The sequence below is a fragment of the Cervus canadensis genome, chromosome 10 (genome assembly GCF_019320065.1).
Source record: "Cervus canadensis isolate Bull #8, Minnesota chromosome 10, ASM1932006v1, whole genome shotgun sequence".
In the NCBI taxonomy this organism is placed as follows: domain Eukaryota; kingdom Metazoa; phylum Chordata; class Mammalia; order Artiodactyla; family Cervidae; genus Cervus; species Cervus canadensis.
Genome location: NC_057395.1, coordinates 8,755,468 through 8,781,956, shown reverse-complemented (window position 1 = coordinate 8,781,956; position 26,489 = coordinate 8,755,468). Strand labels below are relative to the sequence as shown.

Below are 26,489 nucleotides of genomic sequence, written 5' to 3'. Positions count from 1 at the left end.
AAAACTCTTTCCAACTCGCAAATCCTAGCTCTGTAACCAACTGCTCTTTGTTTCGAGAGAATTGCTTCTCTTGAGTTCAAAGTCATCCTCTCCACAACTGGGATCTTACTGCCTTATTTCACAAGGGGATTAAGAGGAGGTAATGAGATAATATAGCCCCAAAATGCTTGCAGAAACAGTCAAAGAATGGAATAATTTGCTCTTGATCGTTATTGTTGGAACTACTTTGGAATTCCAAGTAAAACCAATGTGTGTTTTCTTATATGTTTAGCATTCAAGGGTCTCAGGAAACTGTTATTAATTATGGTGATTAGTGTTCTCTGTGGTTTGTAATTTAGGGAATCTCAGCTCTTATGTAATTTGTACCTACATTTATTTATAAAATATGAACTCACTACATTAGGTAACATAACTATCCCCCATTATTGCAGCTAATCACACCAAGCACAGAAAACTAATCACAATCAAGACCTGGCCTGGACCACTACTCTCCCTTCTCTACCTGCTCAAACTCTCAACCAGCAGATCCTTCTGACAATGATGCTTAATCTCCATGTTCATCTCTGATGCACGTGGAAGACATAACCCTACTCTTACAGTGGATACTGGCAAGTCCCAGGCAGGGCTTACCTCTCTGAATTCCTCTCTGAACTAACTTACTTGAGATTTAAGGAGTTCTGGTGAATGGGTTCCTTGTGAGACAGACTCAGAAAACATTTACGGTTGAGGCAGATAAATCCTTTGGAAGATTTTCATTGTTGCAGGAAACAGACCCCATGAGGGGGCCAACCCTCCATGTAACTATGGAATCTCAGGCAAGCTGACACCCACTACTCTGGGAAGGACGACAGGGAACCTATGACCCAAGGAAAGGTGCCCCCACAGGATAGAAGCTGCCTGCACCGAACAGAAAACTCTCACTGGTCATGTAACAAGTGACAGTGAAAATTCTTTTTGGCGGCAGTTTAGTGATCACGGGCGTTTTAATGTGGACACTTACATACTAAAACCACTCAGAGCAGCATATTCTTCTGCAGTCCGTCCAAAGACATCTTGAGAAAAGACGTCAGCACCTCGCTGCAGGAGAAGGCTGACGACACTCATAGACTCGTAACTGACAGCAAGGATGAGGGCGGTTCTACAACAACAGAGAGACGACGTCACCCTCAGGAAGCTGAGTGAACTCACAGAAACAGCTCGTTTGATGTGCTTTACCAAGGTAACATCTTGCCCTCCCATGAAGAACTGACCATTTACACGCTCAAGTGTACATCCTTGTAAATGACCTCCAAGGCTAAAACGAAGCGATGGAAAAGCAGCCTCCTGTCCCACTGGGATGGCACATAGCAGCACTTACTATTTCAAAAGTCCCTGATGGGGACTTCCCTGGTGGACCAGGGGCTATGACTCCAGGCTCCCAAGGCAGGGGGCCCAGGTTCCATCCCTGGACAGGGAACTTCATCCCACATGCTGCAACTGAGAGTTCCCACGACTAAGACCCCACGCAGTCAAATAAATAAATGCTTTTCAAAAATAATATCAAAGTCCTTGATGGACAAGAAACTGTGCTGAGGTCACTTATCTGAGGCAGGTGACTATTTAAGGAACGAATCCCCCATTTCCTCCTTAGTCTGATATATTATGCTTCAAAGTCAGCTAGAGAGTGGGTTAAGCAAAGGCTATTTGCTGGCTTAAAACAAAAATATTAACAATAATGGAAATAAAAATAGTCACCGTGGCACTTAATGATGTGGACAAGCATGTGCTCTTCACTAAATGAAATACTATGTCTACGCACAGCCACCTTTGAAGGACGCATTACTATTTGTCCTTTTGTATCAGGAAACTTATTTGCTGATGATAAGTAATGTGCCCAAGGTCACAACCCTAACAGGGAGGAAAGCTAGGAGCTGAACCCAGTCTGAATCTAAAGCCCATCATTTTCATCTGTATCATCCACCTCTGACTTATCTTTGTTGAAGCAACTGTTTATCCAATTAAACCTATCATTCTTCCTTCTACCTTCATTTAGAATGAAAACATCAAAATGTACTAGAAATAAAAAAAGATAAAAACTGATGAGCCCACAGTATCTGGTGACAGTGATTACTAACCACTTTTTGTTGTTGTTCAGTCACTAAACTGTGAAGGACTCTTCTGCAATCTAATAACATCAGTATTTTTCAAAGAAAGTAATTGAAAGCAAAGAGTCACCCAAAAGACAAAATCAAGTCCTTTATGTTTAGTATGCATCTTCTAAGGAAAAATATACACGAAGTAGAGGTTAAACAATCATTATAAAAGAATTAAGAAATTCGATACTGTCATAAGGTAAACTAAAAAGCAGAATCCATATTGTATAAAGCTAATCAAACTAGTATGAAATCCCTCAGCTCCTACAAGATCAACCAGAAAAAAGAACAGGTTGCATATGACATCACTCAGTATTATAAAGGAATATGAATCCTGCTATATATCTCTGCTATATAGTTTTTCACGACTCCCAGTCAGAATAATTGGTTTTCTACCTAACTGATGAAGTGTTGATCACAAATGAAACCTTATTAATTTAATCTTTATCTTGATGTTAGCACCCAAGAACAGCACTAAGGTTTTTAAAAAGAAAAAGAACAACTGTACCTTTTCATCTTATCAACCGCGTGTACATTTGCTTCTTTCTTTACTAAAAATTCCACCATTTGCTGTTTCCTTTCACTTATGGCCAATAATAGTGGTGTGAGGTCATCCTGTAAAACAGGAAAAACCATTTCGAATGTACCCAGTTAACCTATTTCTAAACTGAACTGAAAATCATGCAATAGATTCTCTGAACTTAAACATATAATTCAGAAAGCAAATAAACGGGAGCCCCTCCTCCTCTTCCCCCGGCGCACCTTCTATCTCTTCAAGATGCTCCTCTCCTCCTGGCCTTCCCTGGGGGCCCAGGGGCTAAGATTTGAGCTCCCAAGCAGGGGGTCCAGGTTCCATCCCTGGTCAGGGAACTAGAGTCCAAGTGCCGAAACGCAAGATCCCACCTGCCACAACTAGACCCAGTGCAGCCAAATACGTCTTTTGAAAAGGGAAAGAATAAAATGCTCCTCCTCTCCCTCTTCCAAAGATGAACCACAGAGTCATTCTCTAAAACCCACTTTCAACATTTACTGGTTCCAAGGATCTTTGCTTCTATCATAGTATCTATCAGGAATATTGCAGTATTTACTTGCTCTATTACTAGTCTCAACACTCCTCCAGAGAGAATCAATTAGCTACTTGATTTCGTAGCTGCATATTTTAGGAGCAATGCTGAGGCAGGAATACATCATATTATCTGTAGCATGCATAACCTATCCAAGGATGACCAAGAGTAACCTCATGAGGTTTACAGACATTCCAATGGGAATGTTATCCTCTACATGAACATGCAAAGAGAAAGGTTGTTTTCTTTTCTTCCAAAAAAAAACAACTGTGGGCACCATGTTTATCGGCTTTCTCAGCAAAGTCTCTTGAAATTTAATCTTATTCATTCTCCTTTGCTTGTTCCTTCCCCCGCCCTTAAGTTAAACTGACAGGTCAGCATTAGCTAGATGCTGTTTGATGCAGAACAACACCGCTTATCTTCAAAGACCTTTCTTGACGGCTCTCATGTGATGACCTCCAGACCTCCAGGAAGAAGCTTCCTTAATCCCAGAGTTCTGGTCTCTGTCTTGCTTTACGGCTCTTAGTGAAGGATTACAAGGTAAGTTACCAATAAATATGCACTCAGCATTTTCTCGGGGAGTTGCTCTTCCGTGAACTCTCCCCACGCTCTCTCTCATAATCCTGTGTGTCTGGGAGACTCATTCAGTGTGAAACCGCCACAACCAACTTAAAAATTCTAATTTGAAAAATTCAATCCCATCCTTAAGAGATTCTTTTAAAATATGGAATCAATTATAGATTAATTAGACTGTCTTTAAAACTTCGAAATATTTATCAAAATAAACTATATATCAAGAATTGGAAACTCAAATGCTTATGGAGGGGGAAACCTGGTGACCTAAGTGAAAAAGCCAGGTGAGGCTGGCAAACCCGCAAACACACGCCCCATACAGAAGGGGAGGCCTCCACATGCAGACCAAACAGTAGAATGGGCTCAAGGGGGACCAGATTTGGGCCTCTGAGAAGCCTGAAACACAGACATCAGCATGAGTTTGCTAAATTTTAAATGTTGACTCAGCTTGTGGAGGTAGGTAAGCTAAACATAACCAAGGACCACATTTGGTCTGTAGCCCATTTGTGCTTTTAAAACGTTTTGCTGTTTCCAAACAGGTGGGTATAAAGCAAATATTTGTATGTGAAAGCTTTCCTTTCTTGAGTATCATGTGGTTCACAAGAAAAGTGGGTCTCAATATGTAATAAAAATTGCTATTGACTCATAATTTTATTAAAATTAATTTAAAAAACAAGACTCAAAATTCCCACTTGAAGAATGTTTCCACTGCTTGTTAAAACTACAATCTCTTTCTAGAATTCTCCCAGATTATTAACCAAATAGTTAGTGAGTTCCTAAGACTGCTGAAAGTAAATGATTCAAACAATCCCCATCTGGACTAACTTCATGGGTTTTGATGTTTAAAGCTGTCCTCTCGCTTATGCCAGGGCTCAGCAAATCTAACAGACACACTGCAAGAGTCTGTCCTGCTGACACCAAAAGAAGGCTCATGAATTACTGTTACCGCAGTCAGGAAAACCCTGTTGGTAACAAACATTGTTGACCTAATGACCTGGTTGGTAACAGAAGGTGTAAAATTCTTAAAGGGTCAGACTCTACACATGAAGTGACTTGGCCATGAGCAAATCTCTAAAGACGCTTGGAGTGTCACTGAATAATTAGTGGTTGGAAGAAAAAGGAGTTATATCACTCAAGCCAATAGATATTGCCAAAAATGTTCCTTTTAACTTCTCAATCACAGAGGCAGAGGAAAAAGTCAGGCTAATATTGCTGCAAAGGAGGGAGCTGATGGAAGTAGCTAGCATTGATCAAACTCCAACTCTTCTATAGATTACTTATTTTTGAGATAGGTGCACTAGAAATTATACTTAATCACTCCATAGTTCTTCACCAAGGATCCTATCAGAATCTCAAGGAAATATTTCTAAATACACAAGTCCAGGCCTTCCTCGATTTATTCCATCAAAATCTTCAGGGAACAGCCTAGGTTTGTAAATTTTTTTTATAAACTTTCCCAACGGATTGTGGTTTTCACCAGCACAATCTAGCTGAGAATTAGCCCAGCAAACATTCCAGTCTCATCTCTAACCCACATGGCCAATCCCTTCTCTTACTTGAGGCTTTGAAGAAAAAAGAAAAGTGTAAGAGGCAAGAGTCATCAAAACAGAGTTAAATTTTCCTGGGTAAATAATGGTAGAACAGGGACTAATAAACACAAAAGGCAACCTGATCTCATTGTTTATAAACCCCTTCCCTTTCCATCAAGACCTTCTAGATTGAGAGCAGAGTCTAGACTCTTATCTAACTGGCTGTTTCTGCCAGAATAGGATAATATTTCTGTTCAATATTTGTTCTTCTCTCTTCTTTCCCACTTAATCACCACCTTTTCACTGCTGATCTGATTTCTGCAGAGTCTTCCTAAAATTGATACCTAGGCAAGTCTCCAACTCATTCAATCTCTTTCTCAAAATAACAACTATTATACCTGAAACTGAAAAGCACCTTAGCAAAATATATAAACTGAAGGGGGAAAACAACAAAACCAAAACCTCAGGACTTCTGTGGTGGTCCAGTGGCTGGGTCTCAGCGCTCACAGTGTAGGGGGTCTGGGTTCCATCCCCGGTCAGGGAACTAGACCCTGCATGCTGAAACTAAGACCTAGCACAGCCAAATACATATTAAAAAAAAAAAAAAAAAAAAAACCCTCTTCTTGGCATTTCCCCAACTGCCAAAATTCCAGCCTGCTCTGCGTTTTTCAGCTGCTCGCTCGTTTTCCTTTCCTTTTAGCCTCTGAAGCCTTGGGCAATGAGAGAGAAATCATTTTTATGTAAATCATTTCTTCATAAAATTGGAATGTGTTAACAACAGCAACATTTCTATTATGTTGTCAAATGCTTGTTTGAGTTTTAAGACAAAGTCTACTTCCCCAAGGCAAATTTTGCATTACTGTGTTATTTTAGACTAATTAGAAAAAAACTTTTTTTTTTTAAAAAGGGAAAAATACTTGGAAAAAGTTTTACCTTTAACAATTGCTGTGTTATCACAAATATCTGCCATAAACACAAAAAAGAACGCTTTGCCCTCTAATGCTTCTTGAGTAATATCGTGATTTAAAGTGACATCGTAGACAATCAAGTGCTTTCAAAATATTTTCACTCAGGGAAGGCTGGAGCTTCCAAACAAGGAAAACTGAGCCCAGCTGTGAGAGTCGGGGAGCTCTCTCTGCAGCTCCTGGCGGGGCTGCAGCCACAGGAGAAAGAGCAGGAGTGGCAGCTTCACCATCACCAGGTCCCCACACTCAGCTGCAGCCCCGAGCTTCACCATCACCAGCTCCCCACACTCAGCTGCAGCCCCGAGCTTCACCATCACCAGCTCCCCACACTCAGCTGCAGCCCCGAGCTTCACCATCACCAGCTCCCCACACTCAGCTGCAGCCCCGAGCTTCACCATCACCAGCTCCCCACACTCAGCTGCAGCCCCGCCCAGCAGCCCCCCAGGGCTGAGTGTGGGAGACCCGAGGTGTGTACCTGGTGAACCAAGTGGTCACCAGCACAAGTGAACGCCCTTGCTGGTATCAAACATGACCTGACCCACTTCACCGGATCTCAGAACAGGGGTCCTGGAGGGCTCAGGGCTCCAGGCCTGCTGCCTCCCTGGCCCACTTGCACCCCCCAGCTCCCCCTGCTGGGCACTGGTTCTCCTTCCTCCTACCCCCATCCCCCCCCCAGCAGCTGTGCCCATTCCCTGAGCCCCTGGAAGCAGCCACCCACCACGTCACTTCACTCTCCCCAGGCCTTCATTCTTTGTAGGACTTGAGCCTACCACCCATTCCTGAGCACTTTCTAGTGGGAAAATCTTCCTTCTGGGGTAGAAGGTGGCTGAGAGAGACAGCGTTGCCCTTTCTGTGGGCTCTGACATGTTCCACCCAACCCCTGACTTGGCTTTGGAGTTGTTTCCATGGTAACAGGGCCTGCTGGACACTACTCAGTCTATCTATTTATATCCTGTTATCAATAAAACACTACAGTTTAGAAAAATGCTTTGCCAATATTTTGTCAATAAAGTTAGTTGAGCTATACCTCGTTCCTGGCTTCTATATTGGCGTGATAGGAAAGCAGCTTTGCTGCGAGTGATATATTCTGGCAAAAGACAGCGTGGTGGAGCGCGGTGTTGCCACTGGCATCCGTGAGGTTTGGGTCGGCGCCGTGCTCCAGCAGGAGAGTCGCGCACTCCTCCTCTTGGCATTCTACGGCCTGTCAGCGTTGTGCCAAGAAACAAGAGTGTGAGTTCTAGGAATTCAAAGGAAATAGCCCACAAGTTCACCAGTTCCCTCTATTTCAACGAGATCAACTCATTGTTAGTCTCAGTGGTTAAATCACACCCGTCTCATGTGGACACGGGTCGCTGCCCCGTACCTTCATCAGCGCGGTCCTGTTTTCACTGTCACAGAGGTTAAGCAGGCATCTTCTCTCCAGGAGGAGGGCCACCACCGCGGGATGGCCATTGGCACAGGCCAAGTGGAGGGCAGTCCTACGAAAGCAAGACAAGTTCTTAGGAAAATGTAGTGTAACTGTTTCAAAACAAACAACTCTCTGTGTGATTGAAAACACTCAACAGCATAGTACTCGTATGCCTCTAAAACAAATATTTCATTTTCTTCTGGAGAAAGAGCAGGATATTATTCGTTTAGCTCCTCTTGTTGCCGCTACTGCTGCTAAGTCGCTTCAGTCGTGTCCAATTCTGTGCGACCCCATAGACGGCAGCCCACCAGGCTCCGCCGTCCCTGGGATTCTCCAGGCGAGAACACTGGAGTGGGTTTAGCTCCTCTTACACAGTAATGAAAGAACAGGCTACTTGAATAGAATGCGCGAGACCTTGAGATTCAGCTCAACTGGAGTTTAAATTTGACTTTGTCACTTATTAGCTGTCGCTCACCCTCTCTGTACCTCAATTTCCTCACCAACAAAATGAAGAGAGAGGAGTGGTTATCTCACAGGACGGCACTGCGATGCTTAAATGAGACCCATGCACAGGGTTTAGAACTGTTCCCGGCATAGATAACAGCTAGTAATTGTTAGATTATATTATCATACTTACTACTACTACTACTACCTTACAAGGACAACATCTGAATGAAGTCAAAGGACATTACACCTCCTTTGCAGATATGTTTAGAGGATTAGAGACAACATTGTACTTCGATGATTCTAATATGCTCCTTTTCTCACATTTTAACGTCTCTGACATTGGAATATAATTTATAATTCACAGACATTACAACTGTAAATTGTAGCATTTTTGTTTGTTCATTTCTCGTCTTTCCGGTTGTCTAATAACCATGAGGGGTTTTCGTCTAGTTTCCTTAGAGATGATGCATATTATATATTATTATATAATACAGGTGCACAACACAGTGATCCCCAACTGTGAACGGTTACACCGCATTTAAAGTGACTATAAAATATTAACTATATTTCCCATGTTGGACAATATATCCTTGTAGCTTGCACGATTTTAGTTCCCTCACCAGAGATCGAACCCTGGGCCCAGAGCAGTGAGCCTTAACCACTGGACGGCCAGGAAATTCTCAAGATTCCCTTGACTTCTGAAAAGGCTGAAAGCTGTCGCGGGATACCAATCCTCACAAAAAATTCTACGTTAAATTGAAAGTGACAAATAGTTTTTATCTGTGCCACATTCCTATGAGTGCCAGAAAGACAAGCCCTGTCTGCTCATCCGACTTCCCTACAGACAGCTTGCTCTACAGACATTTTTAAATTTGGGGGGTTGCTAAATCAACTTGCAGATTTCTGGTTTTCTTCTTTTTCTTTTTTGGTGCCGAAACCCAGGAAACTCCACAATTCTTGGCTTTGAAATCACTCTTAGAAAGGTCCTTGGGGTGGGATATATGTATATTCCCAACCGATTTATGATGTTGTACAGCAGAAACCAACACAACATTGGAAAGCAATTACCATCTAATTAAAAAAATATTAAGGTTAATAACCAGTAGAACTAGAAAAAAAAGAAGGTCTTTGTCAGTGTGCAAAATGTATAAGTAGGAATTTCAGTTGTCTTCTGGTACTTTTCTCACTCTGTGTGTTTAAAATTTTTGATCCATACTCCATTCGAAACTTTTTGGTGAGATAAAAAAATCTAGTTACTTTTATCTAAATAGTTACCAGGTTATTTCTACACCATCTACACACAATTTATCTTTTCTGATAGAAAATGTCATCCAGCAAATTTTGATATCTAAAAGGGCAAATCTTTGCCTACTACACAAAACTTTTAATTTCATCACAACAATTAAAGACAGCATGTCTAACCCAAAATCTTTAAAACCACGATCTGTGTCTTTAGTTTAAACATGGAAAGACCATATACCCTAGGAAAATGTCCTGCTCTTCAAGGACACAGCCAGCTTCCTACTTCAAAGCTGTCTTCTAAGGTCCTTCAGCAAGGAACATATACACATAAGCGTACACTGATATAAAACAGATATTGCATTGTATCTGAAGAATTTTTAATCCAGAAGTTGACCTGCCATGGAGATTATTTTTTCACTATGTACTTTTCTGTAATATGTAACATTATGGTATAAAAATGTGTACATTAAAAATAAGATGCCGACAACATCAAAAATCTGTCCACTGTCAATATCCACAATGGATGATCAGTGGGAAGAATTTTCATAAATCACATGAGAAAAACAATGTGAGAGCTAGGGAGTTCCAGAAGATTTCTTGAGGGCTATAGAACTTGAGAGCTCTTACTCAAGAGGAGATCATGTTAACGCATGCATAACAACAAATGAAGAGGAGGAAGAGGAAGAAGGAAAAAAGATGCTATTCATGTTTCATTTCAGTTCTGTGATTACTGACGTTCAGTTAAATAACTTTGAAACGACCAGTAAAGTGCTCTATAAGGGGAATTATTAGCAGATCTGAAAGTAACTAAGGCTTTTGCAGCCTATCAAGTCTGTGGGGCGCTGGATCCAACAAAGGTGTCTGTAAGCTTTGGAGGGGAAACTCACAGGAGGGACCTCTGCCAGGCCCTTCCTCCCCGCTTACCTGTTCCTCTTGTCCTTCTCGTTCAAGCCATTCTCTCCAAGCAACAGGACCTGCTGCACTTTAGCTACGTTGCCTACGCTGGCAGCTTTGTGAATCTTTCGGAGGTCCTTGTCTCGGATGTGGTACCAGGGCTGGAAGCTGGTTTTATGATGACCTCTGTCTCTCCCCAGGCTGATGGAGGAGCCGAAGGGTGACACGCCCTTCTTACTCCTGAAGCCAAAAAGCTTCTTCATCGCAGAGCCTACAGACTCCAAACACACCTCACCTCCCCCTCGGCTCTTCGCAGTCCCCTAAACCCAACACGAGCACTAGAGGTAAGCCAGAGCCGGCCCGCCACAACCTCCCAGCTGGGAAGCTCAACGGTTTGGAATCTTGCATCCCAGAATGATCGTCGCTAAGTGACGCCTCTAAACACACTGCCCGTGTGCCAGAATGCCCAGTGTGCATGTGCAAGAACTGGAAACGCATTTTTTGAAAGAAACAAACAATATCAATAAACCCGTACCTAAGGTAAGAAGGAAAGAGAGGAAACTGAAAGAAACAGAAAGGAAAGCGACATTACAACAGATACCTTAGAAGTAAAGGAGCATAATCATAAGGGACCATTATTATTGATGAACAATTGCAAACTGGAAAACCTAGATAAATTCTGAAAAACATACAATCTGTCAAGACTAAAACAAGAAAAAGTAGAAAAACTCAACACTCCAATAAGAAATAAGGAGATTCAAATATTAATTAAAAAAAAAAAACCTCCCAAAAGCTAAAAGCTTAGGACAAAATGGATTCAGAGAGCAATGCTACCAACATTCAAGTAAGAAGTAAAAGTAAGACTACGCTGAAAAAACACTTGAAAAAATTCACAACCCATTCATGATTTTAAAAAAATACAATAAAATAGAAATATCCTCAATACAATAAAGGCCATTTATAAAAAGCATGAAAAGTGAAAGTGATAGTCGCTCAGTCGTGTCTGACTCTTTGCTAAGGCATGGACTGTACACTCCATGGAATTCTCTAGGCCAGAATATTGGAATGGGTAGCCTTTCCCTTCTCCAGGGGACCTTTCCAACCCAGAGATAGAACCCAGGTCCCTCGCATTGCAGGCAGATTCTTTACCAGCTGAGCACCAAGCAATCCCAGGAACACTGGAGTGGGTAGCCGATCCCTTCTCCAGTAGATCTTCCTGACCCAGGAATCGAACCAGGGTCTCCTGCATTGCAGGTGGATTCTTTACCAACTGAGTTAACAGGGAATCTAGCCTACTTGGGGAAAGAGCGTCTGATAGGAGGAAAAGCAGGGACCAAGAAGCTTTGACCAGAATGGTGAGTAGAGGAAGGCTAATGATGAAGGATCTCGACTGAAGAGGAGCAGGACTCAGGCCTAAACATTTCTGCCTGGACAAGACAAAGTACCAGTGGACCAGGGCCAAGGCATGTGCTGCCGGGGAGGGGACAGAGGGGAACCCATCTCCTGGTTCCTCCAGCAGAAGCTGAGGAGCTGCTCCCCTCAGGGAAGGTTAAGTAGCCTCACCAAAGCCATCTGACAGTAAGTGATGGATCCAAGGTGGAAAACTCAATCGTCTTTCCTACTGCATAGCACGGGCCACTCTGATCAATGGTATGTGGCAACCTTGGATGGGAAGGGAGTTTCGAATGAACACTGGAGTATGTGTATCTTTTTGAATTAGTTTTCTCCAGATATATGCCCCAGATTGGGACTTCTGGATCATACAGTAGTTCTATTATATTTTCATCTTTTTAAGGAACTTCCATACTGTTCTCCATAGTGGCTGTACCAATTTACAGTCTTACCAATAATGTAGGAGGGTTTCCTTTCCTCTATACCCTCTCCAGCCTTTATTATTTGTAGACTTTTGGATGATGGCCATTCTGACCAGTGTGATGTCATACCTCATTGCAGGTCTGTCGTGCATTTCTCTGATAATTTGTGATACTGAACATCATTTCATGTGCCTACTGGCAATCTGTATGTCTTCTCTGGAGAGCTGTCTATCACGGTCTTCTGCCCATTTCTATTTTTTATTTGTTTTGCCAATTTTGAAACTGGGTTTTTGGTTTTTGTGTGTTTTTTTTGACATAGAGCTACAAGAGCTATTTGCATATTTTGAAGATTAATCCCTTGTCAGTTGCTTCCTTTGCAAATATTTTGTCCTTGTTAGATTTTTGTTTGGTTTATTGTTTCCTTTGGTGTGCAAAAGCTTTTAAGTATAATTAACTCCCATGTGTTTATTTTTGTTTTTATTTTCGGTACTCTAAGACATGGATCAAAAAGGATATTTCTGCAATTTATGTCAGAGTGCTTTTTTTTTGGCTGTGCCATGCGACTTATGGGATCTTAGTTCCCTGACCAGGGATCGAACTCAGGCCCACAGCAGTGAAAGTGCCGAGTCTTAACCCTTAGACTGCCAGAGAATTCCCTCAAAGAGTGTTCGGCCTATGTTTTCCTCTAAAAGTTTCCATGTAGGCCTTTGATGCATTTCTAGTATACTTTGCTGTATGGTATCAGAGAATGTTCCAATTTCATTCTTTTATGGATCTGTCCAGATTTCCCAGCTCCACTTATTGAAGAGGGTTTTCCGCACTGTCCATCCTTGCCTCTTTGTCATAGGTTGAGCAACCATAGGTGCATGGAGAGAAGAGTCCACATTATGTTGTTGAGTCTTCCTACCCCAGATCTGAGCTTTCCATCTCTTCCAGTGGCTTAAGGTTTTTCTCATTCAAGCACGTACGGTAAATGTGCAGACAGATGGAGGGGAGGGGGCTTGCAGCAGCCTCAGGAGAGCGGTTGCCACCAGGAAGGGAAAAGAGGTTGGCTGCAGTAGAACAGGGACTGGGCTTCTGTCCAAGATGTTGTAACAATGTTCTTAACACATCTGCATGTTTATGTAATACATATGAATGTTTCCTATAGAACTATTTTTCTATATGTTTGAAATATTTTAGTTTAAAAAATATTTAGAAGTTAATCTATTTTAATAGAAAAGGATTTTATTGCAGATACAGTAAATTCATATTACAGTAGTTAATTCTGATCAACCAAATGATCATAATTTATGTATATCTTGAATATAAAACTGTACTTTTTTCCTGGTTTTTAACATATAATACACTTTGCAGTGTGATGACATTTCAGTGAGGAAAAGATTGCATTCACAATGGATACGATACCATCCTCCCTGAGTCCACAGCTCTGAAACACCAGCACTGTCTAGACCTCCCTCGTGGTGGAACAGGCCCTGACAAAAAGGCTTCCTTCCTCTATCCCTTATCGCTAGTTGAAAGTCACAGAAAGTGTAGCGTTTCTGGAGTGTCTACACCGATCCACCATCGAGAATGCCAGAGACTAAACCCATAGAACTAACAGTGCAATGGTAAAACTACAGAGCCCTGACTTCACATTTTAATCTCTGTAGCCAAGGTCAGAAGTGCAAGATTAAAATTGCTTTATTTTACCATTTACCTTGCTGAGAACCCCATAATCTGGTTTGTTTTTCAGTAGCAAAATTCGGAATGTAACTCTGGAAGTTACCCAAGGACCACTAAAAAAAAAAAAATAGTCCTCTCCAACATGTTTCCCAGGCATTTGGCACACAACCCTTCATTAAATGCTTGTGGGGTAAACAGAATCACAATCCTCATTTATCCAGGGGTGTACAGCCAGTGAGCCACAATAAGTTACGGTGTCACAGTGGTTTACTTTAATAGACGTTCCTTCAAAATGAACGCCAGGAAGAAAAGCAGTCTAAACAGCGAGGGAAGCTTCAGCAATCTTGCTGAGGAGTTTGCTGAGAGTTCTAACTTTTCCGTCCAAGAATCGGGACTTTTTCTCAGTGCCTCGTTGCTTCTCCTCAGTGACTTGAAGCGCTTTTGTCAGGTGGGCATTTTCCACATAGAGCTCCTTGAGCAGCAGATCAGATCCTGTGCTCTTTTCAAACTGGAGAGGGGAGAAAGCCACAGTGTACTGTACGTCTCACGCAGCCAAGCCACGCCACCAGCTCTCCCTTCCTATTCCTCCACACGCGTTCAGACTAGCTTGGGGAACCTTACAAATCAGAGACATGTTGGATGCAATGACAGGTTTTGTTATCCTGGCATGAGAGAGGAAACTGACGAACTATGTGGTAGAGAAAATTTAAGCCACCTTTGTACAAACTGGGTTACCACGAAATGAAGACAAGAAGACCCAAATCTGGAGGCCTCCAAAAGACAACGAGGAAACTGTCAGGAGCACCCAAACTGTTTGGCTTATCTCAGCGGGCTCTGCAGGCCCACCATGTCAGCAGGACGCGCTGAGGCTCCTTGGGTGCCGCCCACACGACACCGACAGGGGCTCCAGCGATGGGGACACAGGACACACGGTCAAGATGCAAAGACGCAGGGGTCCCGGCTTTGGGCTTTGACAGTCCGCGCTGAGTTCACTCACTCAAGTAGCTACTGAGCAGCTCTGCGGGCCAAGTGCTGCCCGGCCGCGGCCCTGCTCCCACAGGCACGTGTTCTAACGGGAGGAGCCAGCAGAGCACGCAGCGTCAGCTGGTGTGTTCAGAGAACCCGGGCGGGAGACACACGGTGAGTCTGAGGTGAACAGACAGCCCTGAGAGGAGCATGGGGGACGTGGGGGAGGCTGCCTGGGTAAACCTCCCAGGCAAAGGCCCCCACATGCGGGGGTGACAGGAACGGCCAGGAGGCCCATGAGGAAGGCAGAGCTGCCACGCCGGCTGGGCAAGGGCCCAAGGGGAAGGGGCTAGGTCCTGCAGAATCTCGAGGCCACCAGAGAAGCCACTATCTACTCTGAGGATGTACCCCTGGCATGTAGGAGCCTTAAGATTTACTTGGGGTTGAGGTTTTGCCAAGAGTGACTGGAGGGTAGTGGATTCACCAAGAGCCGGACGGCCGGGAAGGAAAGTGAGGACCTGGGGACAGACAAGGCTGGAGGGTGGCGGTGCAGGCAGGGCAGGGGCTTCACAGATGAGGAGTGGGGGTCTGGAGCGGGCAGCCTGCACAGAGAGACTAGAACTGGGGACCCGCGGCCCAGGGCGCTCCAGATAAACCACATTTGGTCCCTGTGTGAGAGAAGTATCTCCACAGATGCTCACATTTCACTTCCCAGAGCACCAAGCAGACCTCACAGGACAGCAAGGCCTCTCTCTCCCCTCTCTCCCTGCCCTCCTCTCCCCTCCTCAGCACTTCCGCAGGACACAGGGTTCTCTTGGGTCCTGTCTCCCTCATTAGTTACCCAGTCGCCCAAATGCGGCGTGCATCACTCACCTGTTCCTTCAGCTCACCTACTTTCTCTTGGAGGAGCACTTCCATGTTCTTCAAAGTCATCTCCACCTCCTCCACCTGCTCTTCTGTTGCTTCCAGCTGTTTTTCATGTGCTTCCTGAACAAGAGGAGGTTAGAGATCAACATGGTTCACTTTAAAACGAATCATCTCAGGCTTCTTTACTTTAGAATGGAAATCAGCTGAAGTAAACAAAATCTGAGCATCTGGCTAACCTTTCATCCATAGGGAGGGATCATCAGAAATGTCTCACAAGCTACAAAGCTGCATTTCTCACTGTAGTGTGAGCAGATTAGAGACTTTTTGTCGTAGGATTTTAATCCTACATGACTCAAAGTTGAGTTTCCCCCAACATAATAGTCTTTCTCGAGGATCTCTGACTAAATTTCCTCTGTCAATAATCTGTCCTAGCTTAAATGTCGCTCCAGCATATCGTGGCTGCATAATGCTATAAGGCCATTCTTCGTTAGAATTTGTGTTTTACAACTGTCAGATTTTACCCACCTTTCCTATCTTGCACAAATTCTTTCCTCAGGAAGGCACCTGGCCCTCTGCCCCTCCTCACCCTCCCACTGACCCATGAACTTTGAGGACCCAAATGTGCTTCCCAGGCTCGCGCTTTGAGGTGCTCACTCACTGATGCCTGAGAGACTGCTCTGAGGCGGGAACCGCTGCCTCCAGAGGTTCAAAGAAATCGGAGCACAGAGGGCTAAATCACTCACTCAGTTAAATCACTCGGCTCAGGTGGTGGAGCCAGGATCCAGTCCCCTGCAGTGCATGCTCTGAGCCACTCTTCTGCTGCCCTTTTAAGGCAGCAACTCTGTTTCTCCATGAGAGGATGGCACACAGCAGGGCTCCCCAAGTCCGTGCTGTCACTGTGCTGATCCCATGTCCAACCAGCCCCCTACTCCTTGCTGCTTTTGAACACGCCAAGCGTAGCCCACCTCAGGACCTCTGCACCTGCCTGCACTCCTGAAGAGCTATCCCTTTCCATCTCTCTGCTGGGGCCCTTCTATCACCACCTTTCAGTTCTGGAACCAGGTCACGTGTGTGGCTGGCTGCAGACACACTCAGCCAAGAAAACAGGCTGGGGGACTTCAGGGTCGGCCACTCAAGACTCACCAGTTCCCAGCAGAAGCCGTGTACCGTGGCTTCCATAAACATCCCACGTGGCGGGAGGGCTGTCGGGCCGTCCTCCTGTTGGCACCTGGGCAGCTTGTGGCTAAGTCACCAGAGATCGTACTCACCCCCTCCGTCACCCCCAGCTGGCCCCCCAGCCCTGTCCCCACTCACCTGCGCCTCCTCCTGGAGCTGCCAAGCTGCCCGCTGCTCCCCTTCCAGCAGCTGCTGCAGCTCGGCCACGCGGCCTGTGGGCACGCGCTGCGCCATCTCCTCCTGCGACTGCTGCACCCGCTGGGCGTGCTGGGACCGGGCCAGCCACAGCTTCTGGGTGGCTCCATACAGCTGCCGGGGAAAAGGCACAGCAGTTGTGGGGTGACTGCCCAGACCTTCAGGGTCACCACCAGGCACAGAAAACTGCATCTCTACCTGGTAGGCCACCCCACAAGGTAAGGGCGTGTCCAGGAAAGCTCACGATTTCTAAAGAGTCCATTTATCTGATGCCCACACTCCATTTCCTGGTAGTTCAGACGGTAAAAAATCCACCTGCAATGCAGGAGACACAGGATATGCAGATTTGGTCCCTGAGTTGGGAAGATCCCCTGGAGGACGGCATGGCAACCCACTCCAGTAATTTTCCCTGGAGAATCCCACGGACAGAGGAGCTTGGCAGGCTAAAGTCCATGGAGTCACAAAGAGTTGGATAGGGCTGAGAGACTAACACAAACTCCATTCAGGGATGCTTCTGCACCTGAGAGCCTGGAAGCCCTGCCTGTAGCCCTCCCAGTGACCTCATGCCGGATCCTGGGAGGATCAAGTTATTCTGTCCTGTTTACCACCTGGGTTCTTTGCTGGGTTTAATTCCTTCCATAACGGGACCCACACCAGCCGCGTACAGCAGCCTCCCTCTAAATGTAGAGCTGACACTCCTGAGACGGAGCTTCACACAAACCATGTTTTGCTCCTCTGCTTTTCCCTAGCAATTTCTCTGGAGGCTGAGGGTCTGAAGCCCTCTGAGCCTAGGAGCAGGGTTCACGCACAGCTAGGCGGGGGCATCACTGTCGCCCCAGGGCGGCTATTCCCACCTTATCACCCAGGCTCGGGGAGAGGCAGGCAGCGGTAGGAAGACACAGATGGGAACTGCAGCTCTCTCCAGGGTACAGCAGGTGTCTGAGAAACCAGAGGCGACAAAAGAACTCCCAGAGTGATTGGGAAGTCAGGAAGAACACAGGTCGGCAGCTGAAAATCTACTATGCTTCTATGTCCTGACAGTGAACGTGCAGAAACCCATGTGAGAAACAAAACCCCATTTCCGCGCCGGCCTGGAAAGAGTTTGGAAGTCGTGACTCCCACCCTCCCAACAAGAACAAAGAAAAAGCTGAGTAACTGAGAGTCAACAACACTTCTGAGATCCATCAGAGAACTGAAGTCACGGGGCAAACCAATGCTCTGGAGACCGGAAAGAAGAACAGGTGAAGAGCATCACAGCTCACCAGGAGTCAAAGGCTGGAGGCCTAATCAGAGTGGCTGCTGTGGGTTGAACCGGGCCCACAAAGTCACCGATGTCTGGAGACAAGGCTGCTAACAGGTCATTAAGGTTAAATATGCTCACAAGGTGGGGTCCTCATCCAATGGGACAGTGACTTTATAAGGAGACACAGTGAGAGGGGGCTGCCCACAAGCGTGGAAGAGCCTCATGGGAACCAAGCCAGCCCCGCCTTGATCCTGGCCTTGAGAAGGTTGGGAAACAAACTCCTGTAGTTTAAGCCGCCTGCTTGTGACATTCTGTACGGAGTCTGAGAAGACTAGGACGGCGACTGTTCTGAAGACACAGAGCGTTCTGCTCTCTGCCCTCAAGGGAAACCTCCTTCTCTACCAGGCCGGAATCAGTGAGGGGAAGGAGATAACCAACTAGAGCCCACTCTAGCTGTTCTGACTCAGTGTCACTCACCTACTGGAGTGGCTAAAATAACAGCGACAACACCCAGTGTGGACAGGGATGTGGGGCAACTGGACCTAGCATACACTGCTGGCGGGAACATAAACTGTTAGTACCCGCTCTGGATAACAGCTGGCCATTTCATGTAAAACTAGACATGCAACTGTGGTGCAGATCAGCAATTGCTCTCCTGGGCATTTATCCTGTGAAATGAAAACCTACATTCACACAAACACCTGCCTAGGAATGTTCATTGCAGCTTCTGTGACAGCCCAAAACTGGAATCAGCCCAGGAGCATTAAGACAAGTTGGTTCTAAATTGGGAAAGGAGTACGTCAAGGTTGTATATTATCAACCTGATTATTTAACTTATATGCAGAGTACATCACATGAAATACTGGGCTGGATGAAGCACAAGATGGAATCAAGACTGACGGGAGAAATATTAATAACCTCAGATATGCAGATGATACCACCCTTATGACAGAAAGCAAGAGGAACTGGAGAGCCTCCTGATGAGAGAAAGAGGAGAGTGAAAAAGTTGGCTTAAAACTCAACATTCAAAAAACTAAGATCATGGCATCCAGTCCCATCACTTCAGGGCAAATAGATCGGGAAACAATGGAAACAGTGACAGACTTCATTTTCTTGGGCTCCAAAATCACTGCAGATGCTGACTGCAGCCATGAAATGAAAAGACGCTTGCTCCTTGGAAGGAAAGCTATACTGGCCTATATATCCATATATCTAGGCCAACCTAGACAGCATATTAAAAAGTGTACAAAGGTCCGTCTAGTCAAAGCTATGGTTTTTCCACTGGTCATGATGGATGTGAGAGTTGTACCATAAAGAGAGTTGAGCGCTGAAGAATTGATGCTTTTGAACTGTGGTGTTGGAGAAGACTCTTGAGAGTCCCTTGGACTGCAAGGAGATCCAACCAGTCCATCCCAAAGGAGATCAGTCCTGGGTGTTCATTGGGGGGACTGATGCTGAAGCTGAAGCTCCAACAGTTTGGCTGCCTGATGCGAAGAACTGACTCATTGGAAAAGACCCTGATGCTGGGAAAGATTGAAGGCAGCAGGAGGGGATGACAGAGGATGAGATGGTTAGATGGCATCACCGACTCAATGGACATGAGTTTGAGCAAGCTCTGGGAGTTGATGATGGACAGGGAAGCCTGATGTGTTGCAGTCAATGGGGTTGCAAAGAGTCGGACACGACTGAGCGACTGAACTGAACTGAAGACAAGCTGTGGGACATTAACGCCTTGGAATACCATCCAGTGACAGGAAGAAAGAAACTGTGGACACACGGCAGGGAATCATGCTATGTGAGGAAAGGCAATCCCAAAGATCTCATTCTGTATGAGTCCTTTTCTGTCACTTGTGTAACGACACAATTCTGGAGATGAAGGACAGTTAGTGGTTTTCAGGGGCTGAGGCTGGGGTAGGTGGGCAGGAAGATAGATGGTGGACGTAGTTGTGAATAAACAATATGAAGGACCTTGTGGAGCTGCAGCTGTGGTTGTGGAGACAGGAACCTGCACAGGGAATAAAACCGTGTAGACCTGACACCCACATGAGTACAGAAGTAAAGCTGTGGAAGCATGTGGCCTTTCTGGGTGGTCCCGTGGTTAAGAATCTGCCTTCCGAGGCAGGACACTGGGGTTCCATCCCTGGTTGGGGAACTGAGATGCCACGAGCCGTGGGGCGATGAAACACTCCCCAAGAAAAAGAACACCACCACCCCCCCCAAACTGGGGAAGTAAGACCTACAGATTGCATCAATGTCAATAGCTTGGCTGTGATGCTCATTAAGGGCTGATTTGCGCCCCCTCACACCCCAATTCACATGCTGAAGCTCAAACCTCCAAGACCGTACTGGAGTACTGTACCGAAGGACTGCATTTGGAGATGGGGTCTTGAAAGAGCTGATTAAGGCAAAACGAGGTCGTATGAATCCAGTATGATGGTGCCCTAATAAGAGATGACGACACAGACACACCTGAAGGATGAACGGGAGAGGACAGTTGCATACAAACCAAACAGAGGGGCCTCAGAAGAAACCAGCCCTGCCCTGACCTTGAACTTGTAACTCCGAGAACTGTGAGGAAATAAATTTCTGTTATATAAGCCCCTCAGTCTGGGGTGGTTTGCTATCGCAGCCCTAGCAAACTAACACAGACACTATACTAAAGTTTCACAAAACATGACCACTGGGGGAAACTGGACAATCCACTCTGGATTCCACACTTCAATCGTCAGGCACTTTTATCAAATCAATACCACATTCTCGGCAGTTTAGAGCTGAGCTCATTTGAATTTTATTAAAAAAAAAAAAAAGCCAAACCCTTCTCAGATGAGGCGCTGATGGTGAAAGCTGAAATCCACTGACGGGTGTCCCTCCACAATACACACAGCTCCTGCCTCAGTGCTCAGGCCCCTGCCCTAGACCCCTGACTCTCTCACACTGAAATCCACAGACCAGCAATGAGGCTTGGACAGAAGCACAGCTGAAACCACTATCAGGACCAGAACAAACCGAGTCCACTGGCCCAGGAAGGCTGCGAGAGGCCCTCTTGCCCTACAGGAATGCAGGATGCCTCCTCCGGCCCTGGAGCACGCTGTGCAGTATTTCTTAGGACGCGTGAGCCCTCCCGTGCCCATCAAGGCTGGTCGGAGGGCAGCACAGGTCTCTGCTGACTGTTCCTGGAATGTGGGTTATCTGTGAACACTTCCCACTTTCTACAGCAATGCCCTCTGAGCTTCTTCTACGATGAGCAAACCGTGTCCGGGATGGGTGGTTGGGGTGGGACCACTGAGCTGGCCCTTACCTCTGTGCAGCCTCTGTCCTTTCTGAAGCTTCAAGCTCTTGTCGGATCTTCCCCACCTCATTTTTCAAGAGCGTGATTTCTTCAGAAAGCTTTTCCAACTTGATTCTGGATAACAAATTTTTAAAAGAAAGAAGAGTGGGAATTCCAGGAGTTGGTCACCCGACAGAGTCTGGTCTTGCAATGACCCGCAGCCACACTTTCCTTCCCTGGATGGGGACACAGGGGCCAGCTCCTTCCCTGTACCCAGTGTTAACTTGCTCTGGTTTGCATTTCCCAAAAGATAAGCTACAGAAAAACAAAGCTTTCTTAGCTCCTAAAAGAGCCATTGACTAGCGTATTCAGCCCCTTGGTTCTCTGTGTTTCCAGCTGGCCCGTTCCTGCATCTCCTTACCTTCACTGAAACGTCAGCGTGCTCACAGCTGGCACCAATGCAAGATGCTGGGTGAGAGTCCTCACGAGCTTGTTGCAAGGAAATCTCCCCCCTCCCCAAGGGACCCCGAGCACAAAGCTGAGGAACACAAGGACTCAGAAAGCTGAATCCTATGAAGAGAGTGCCCCCATCCTACACGCTGAGGTCAGCACTAGAGGAAACTGGAAAGATGCCCGCATCAGCGGACGGAGGGTGATCCGATGCAATGTGGAACCTTCAGGAGGGGAAAGCAAGTACTGAGAGAGGCTGCCCGGGCCAAGTCTGCCAGGAGTCCTTGGCTTCTGATGCTCATAGTCTCCCTGGATGGTAACTCCATTGATGTGCAACAGATGAGCAACTGACCAATAAGGATCACGGGGAGGCAGCTTTAAACCCATGCCTGCTGCCCTGAAAATCTATCCTTAATATATGTTGGTCACACCGACATTCCCCTAAACGTTAGTTATCTATCTGGCATTAGCTTCTAGTTTTCTCAGTCTAAAAGTACTCAAAGCACATCATCTCATATGTAATGTATTATTCTTATAATATCAAGCAGAAGTATCTCCTACAAAGCATAAGTACAATTTCGTTTTTCTCATAAGGAACTAAAGAGAAAAATGAAGACATAGAAGTCAATGGAATTTTAAAAGACGTGGAGGGTTTCAAGGAGGAGTGTGACCACAAATGAGCTCTGTATTTTGAACTGTCTTTCAGGATCCTGGATGGAAAACAAAATTGATTCAAGGCAGATGTGCGTGTGTGCATGTGGGTGCCGGGGTTGGGGTGCAGGGGGGGTGGTTCCTGTTTCCAGTTTCCTGGACCTCAAATAAGATGGTGGTTGCCTTATCCCAGTCCTCCACATTCACCAGATAACCAGAGCCTGTGCAAAGCTGATCATCTAACGTCTGGTGTCCTCACAGAAGGTTATAGAAACCTCCAGGGGCCCTTAAACAAAAACCTGAATGCTGAAACCAAAGCTTTGAGCATTAAGGAACCCAAAGATGGGGTTACCCTGAGGCCAACACCTACATCACTGTGGAGAAACCACACCAGGGCCGTATGTGGTGGGCTGGTTCCCTGGAAGAGATTAAAGTGGTCTCAGATGAAGTGGTTCCCAAGTCTTCTCAGCAAAAGCAAAACACATCCTTTCTGCAGGGAGAACCCTCTACTACAGCTCTCAGGATTCCCACAGATGAACATCATGTAAGCATGAGCTCACAATCAAAGGTCACCACAACGAATGTGGGAAAGGACCACTTATGAGAGTCAGAAGAAGCCAAAACAACAGAATTAGATCCCAGATGTTGCAATTATCAGACACAAACTTCGGATAAATATTATTAAATGTTTACTTAAATAAAACATGGAAATAAAAAATGGACAAGCAAGCAACAGTAAGCTATCAGAAATGATCAGGCAGGACCAAATGGAATGTTTGAAAAAGAAAAAAAAAAAAAAAAAAAAAAAAAAAACCCAATGTCAAAATAAAAGCTCACTGGCAGATTAGATATAGCTGAAGAAAGAATCACTGACCTGGAACACAGAGACATGAAAAAGTACCCAGAACGTGCCACATACAGAAAAGAAGATGGAAGAAATGAAAGAGAGGTTAGGAAAAGGAGGAAAAGTGAAAACATCTAATATCATACACCCAACTGGAAAGACCACTGATGGGAGAGGCAATGTTTTACAAAGAATGGCTGAAAGAGTTTCAGAAGACACAAACCTAGATATTCAACAGGCATAATATTTCTAAGTACGGAGAGTAAAAAGAAAAGCGCATCTCTGTCCTACGACTCAGCAATTCCATTCTTAGGTATACCAGCACCGAGAACAAAAAATGGGGCTCTCCAGAGCTCCCCAGGGGTTAGCACTATCCCGACTTGGAATAGTGACCCTGGAGGGCATATTCTGGGTGTTGGTGACACAAATGTGTCCTACTTATCAACAATTCTTCCAGTTGCATACACATGTACATTTTTGTGTGTGTGCATATAACACTTCAATAAAAGTTAAAATGAAAGAAATACACACCTAAACACACCAAAGAAAAACCACAAAAGATGGAGAAGCTAATAGCAACCTGAGGACACAACTCAGGTCACCTCCTGTGGGGACAGAAAAACAGCCTCTAAAAGACGTCTGCATCCAGAACCTGCAAATGTGCTATTTCATAGCAAAAGGGAATCAACGCAACAAACAGAATTAAAGCTGCTAGTTCACTGCCCTTAGATGGAAAGAGAGTCCTAGACTGTCCAGTGGGCCCTCCACTGTGGAAGAGCAGGCAGAAGACTGGGAGTCAGGATGGAGCGTGAGGAGGACCAGCCAGTCACTGCTGGTGTGAGAGGAGGAAGGTGTGGATCAAGAATGGGAGGCCTGCAGGTTTCCTCCTGAGCTTCCAAAAAGGAAGGCGGCGGCCAACACCGAGATTCCCGCCCAGTCGTACCCACTTCTGAATTCCAGGCTCAAACACCGTGAAATCCGAAGTTGTGATGCTTTAAGCCTCTGATTTCCTGGTAACTCATCACCGCAGCAATGGAAAATGGATGCTCACTCAGAGCACCCTGCCCAGGTCAGAGGGCAGAGGGCAGCCTTCAACTGTGCATCAAAGTTCGTGCTCCTAGAAAGACCGGCCTTCAGAAATGGGAGAGAATTTGAGACATTTTCAGATAAACAAAAACTGAGGGAATGTATTCCAAAGACAGTTTCACGAAAGACCACACATCAGAGTAAAGAAGATGGTCCCATAAAGAAGGCATCTAACCAGGCATTCAAGCTGAGGACCATTCAGTAAAATGCCCGGTTGGGAGTTTTGAAAACTGGCCATGTCCAAATGCCTTGAAGCAATCTACCCAGACAGACCCAGGAGGAAACATCAGAGCTGAACAGGCCTGTAACAAGGGGTACAGATGTCAGAGGATGGAGCCTTCTCTGCCCAACCCCCTGGGGCTGAAAGCTGCAAACACCTGTCTCAGTCCCGGCTGCAGACCCAGCTGTGACAGCACGTGGCAGGTGCCCAGGAAACCCTGTCCAATGATCCAGACACCACTCAGACTGGAACCGAGACGTTAGCTGTGGGGCCAACAAGCCAAGGCGTGCCGTGAGTCAGGAGAAGCAGAGAGGACCAGCACAGCCCGCCGGGCCTGGGGCCTGGGTGGAGCACTAGGACAGCACTGGGCTCCTGTGCCTGTCCACAGGAAGTGCCCGAGACAGACGGCAGAGAGGGCGTGTGGCTGCTAGGCTGCTCCCGCACTGAAGCCTGCAGCTTGTTGTTGCGGTCCTGCAGGTCCTGTGGGCAGAGCCAGACACGTCCTCCAGCCACTGCGGCCACCAGGCCCAGGAGCGGGGTGCGGGGCCGGCACCCGGGGAACAGTTCAGGCCCCAGCAGAGCGGGTCCTGATTTCCAAGACGGGGCACCGACACTAGACCCGAACTGCTCCGGGAGCGACAAGGAGCAGAAGTCATTTCCCAACTTCTTATGCCTGGCACCACCTTCCATCACCGGATACACAGAAGGGACTCGGGGGAAAAAACTGCAGTGAAAATGAGAAATGGAGAAAACACAGAGACCTTTGAACACCTGAAACCACAAGAAGTTGGGGGAGTATGCTCATAAGGGGTAGGGGAGATTCGGGGGGACATGAGGCTTAACAGGAAGGGTCTCTGGGACCTTCCTGGCGGTGCAGCGGTTAGGACTGAGTGCTTTCCCTGCAGGGGATGCGGGTTTGCTCCCTGGTTAGGGAACTAAGATCCTGCAAGCTGCATAGCACAGAGGGAAAAATAAAAGAGGTAGGGTTGCGTCTGTAACAAGCATCGTTTATCCACTCAAAGAATGAAATGTAACTCAACAAGCCCACTTGCTACCTGTCTTGTATAGGACCAGGAAGGGCGGCATTCCCAGTCCGCTCTCCCAGGTGGTCCCTCGATCCGAGCACCACGTGCGCCCATGACGGTGAGTCCATGTGCTCCTCCCCCCGCCTCGGGTGGGCCGTGTTCACCTGACCTGGAGGACGCCACATGCGATGCCACTTCCAGCTGGCTCCTCCCCCCGGGACCCTGCCTCTGGGGGAGGCCAAAGCAGCCAACACCAGGTGCAGCCTCAAGGCCCCACATCCCTCTCTGATTTTCCTTTTTTGGGGGCTGCGCCATGAAGTCTGCAGGATCCTAGTTCCCCAAACAGGGATCACACCCGTGTCCCCTGCATCGGGAGTGCAGTCTTAACCACTGGGCCACCAGGGCAGTCCCTCCTCTTTGATTTTTAATCTGAGGTTCCTCTGCAGGCATCTTTTGTCAGTTCTTTCTGAACTCCCTGGAGGCCAGTGCCTGGCCTGTGTCCACACCTGCCCTGGGAGGAGGAGCCTCTAACTGAGGGCTCTAGGCCACGTGGGAGAAGGGACAGGCCCTGCAGATCTTAGAGGAAGCGCATGTTTACTAGAGTCACTGAACCTCCTTCAGAAACTCCTGAGCAAACACGCAATCTCCCCAGAGTGAGCACCTCTGTCCCGGGGGAAAGGGCAAGGCCAGGACGCGAGAGCTGCAGGGAGGCCCGTGGGGCGGCGGGTGTGTGCGCCCTGGCGCCCCGCCGCACAGTGACCCCAC

General features: G+C 46.4%; 2 protein-coding genes, 1 long non-coding RNA gene and 1 pseudogene across 11 annotated transcripts in view; 2 read left to right on the top strand and 2 right to left on the bottom strand.

The window, feature by feature from the left end:
- The window catches only part of LOC122447860 (ankyrin repeat domain-containing protein 26-like), a 578,892-nt gene that overhangs the window by 521,757 nt on the left and 30,646 nt on the right, over positions 1 to 26,489 (top strand). The gene's annotated exons all lie outside the window — the stretch shown is intronic.
- Positions 1 to 26,489, bottom strand: part of LOC122447868 (putative ankyrin repeat domain-containing protein 19) — a 136,241-nt gene that overhangs the window by 86,471 nt on the left and 23,281 nt on the right. Inside the window, exons 7-12 of one of the 5 annotated variants that reach the window (XM_043478591.1) lie at positions 21,479 to 21,583; positions 17,792 to 17,876; positions 16,881 to 17,051; positions 15,573 to 15,686; positions 7,627 to 7,741; positions 7,290 to 7,464 (exon numbers count right to left, since the gene is read on the bottom strand). The exons of 1 other annotated variant lie outside the window; for it this stretch is intronic. In XM_043478591.1, the coding sequence (XP_043334526.1) occupies positions 7,664 to 7,741; positions 15,573 to 15,686; positions 16,881 to 17,051; positions 17,792 to 17,876; positions 21,479 to 21,583 (553 nt within the window). In that variant the 3' untranslated portion in view covers positions 7,290 to 7,464; positions 7,627 to 7,663. Of the gene's footprint in view, positions 1 to 7,289; positions 7,465 to 7,626; positions 7,742 to 13,273; positions 14,242 to 15,572; positions 15,687 to 16,880; positions 17,052 to 17,791; positions 17,877 to 21,478; positions 21,584 to 26,489 lie in introns of those variants that run through there. 3 more of the 5 variants (XM_043478588.1, XM_043478589.1, XM_043478587.1) reach the window with 3 other exon arrangements.
- LOC122447871 overlaps positions 1 to 26,489 on the bottom strand; it is a 318,875-nt pseudogene that overhangs the window by 281,241 nt on the left and 11,145 nt on the right.
- Positions 1,011 to 18,093, top strand: LOC122447894. The gene is made up of 3 exons (XR_006271449.1): positions 1,011 to 1,219; positions 3,558 to 3,736; positions 17,979 to 18,093. It is a non-coding gene; the product is annotated as an uncharacterized LOC122447894 (long non-coding RNA).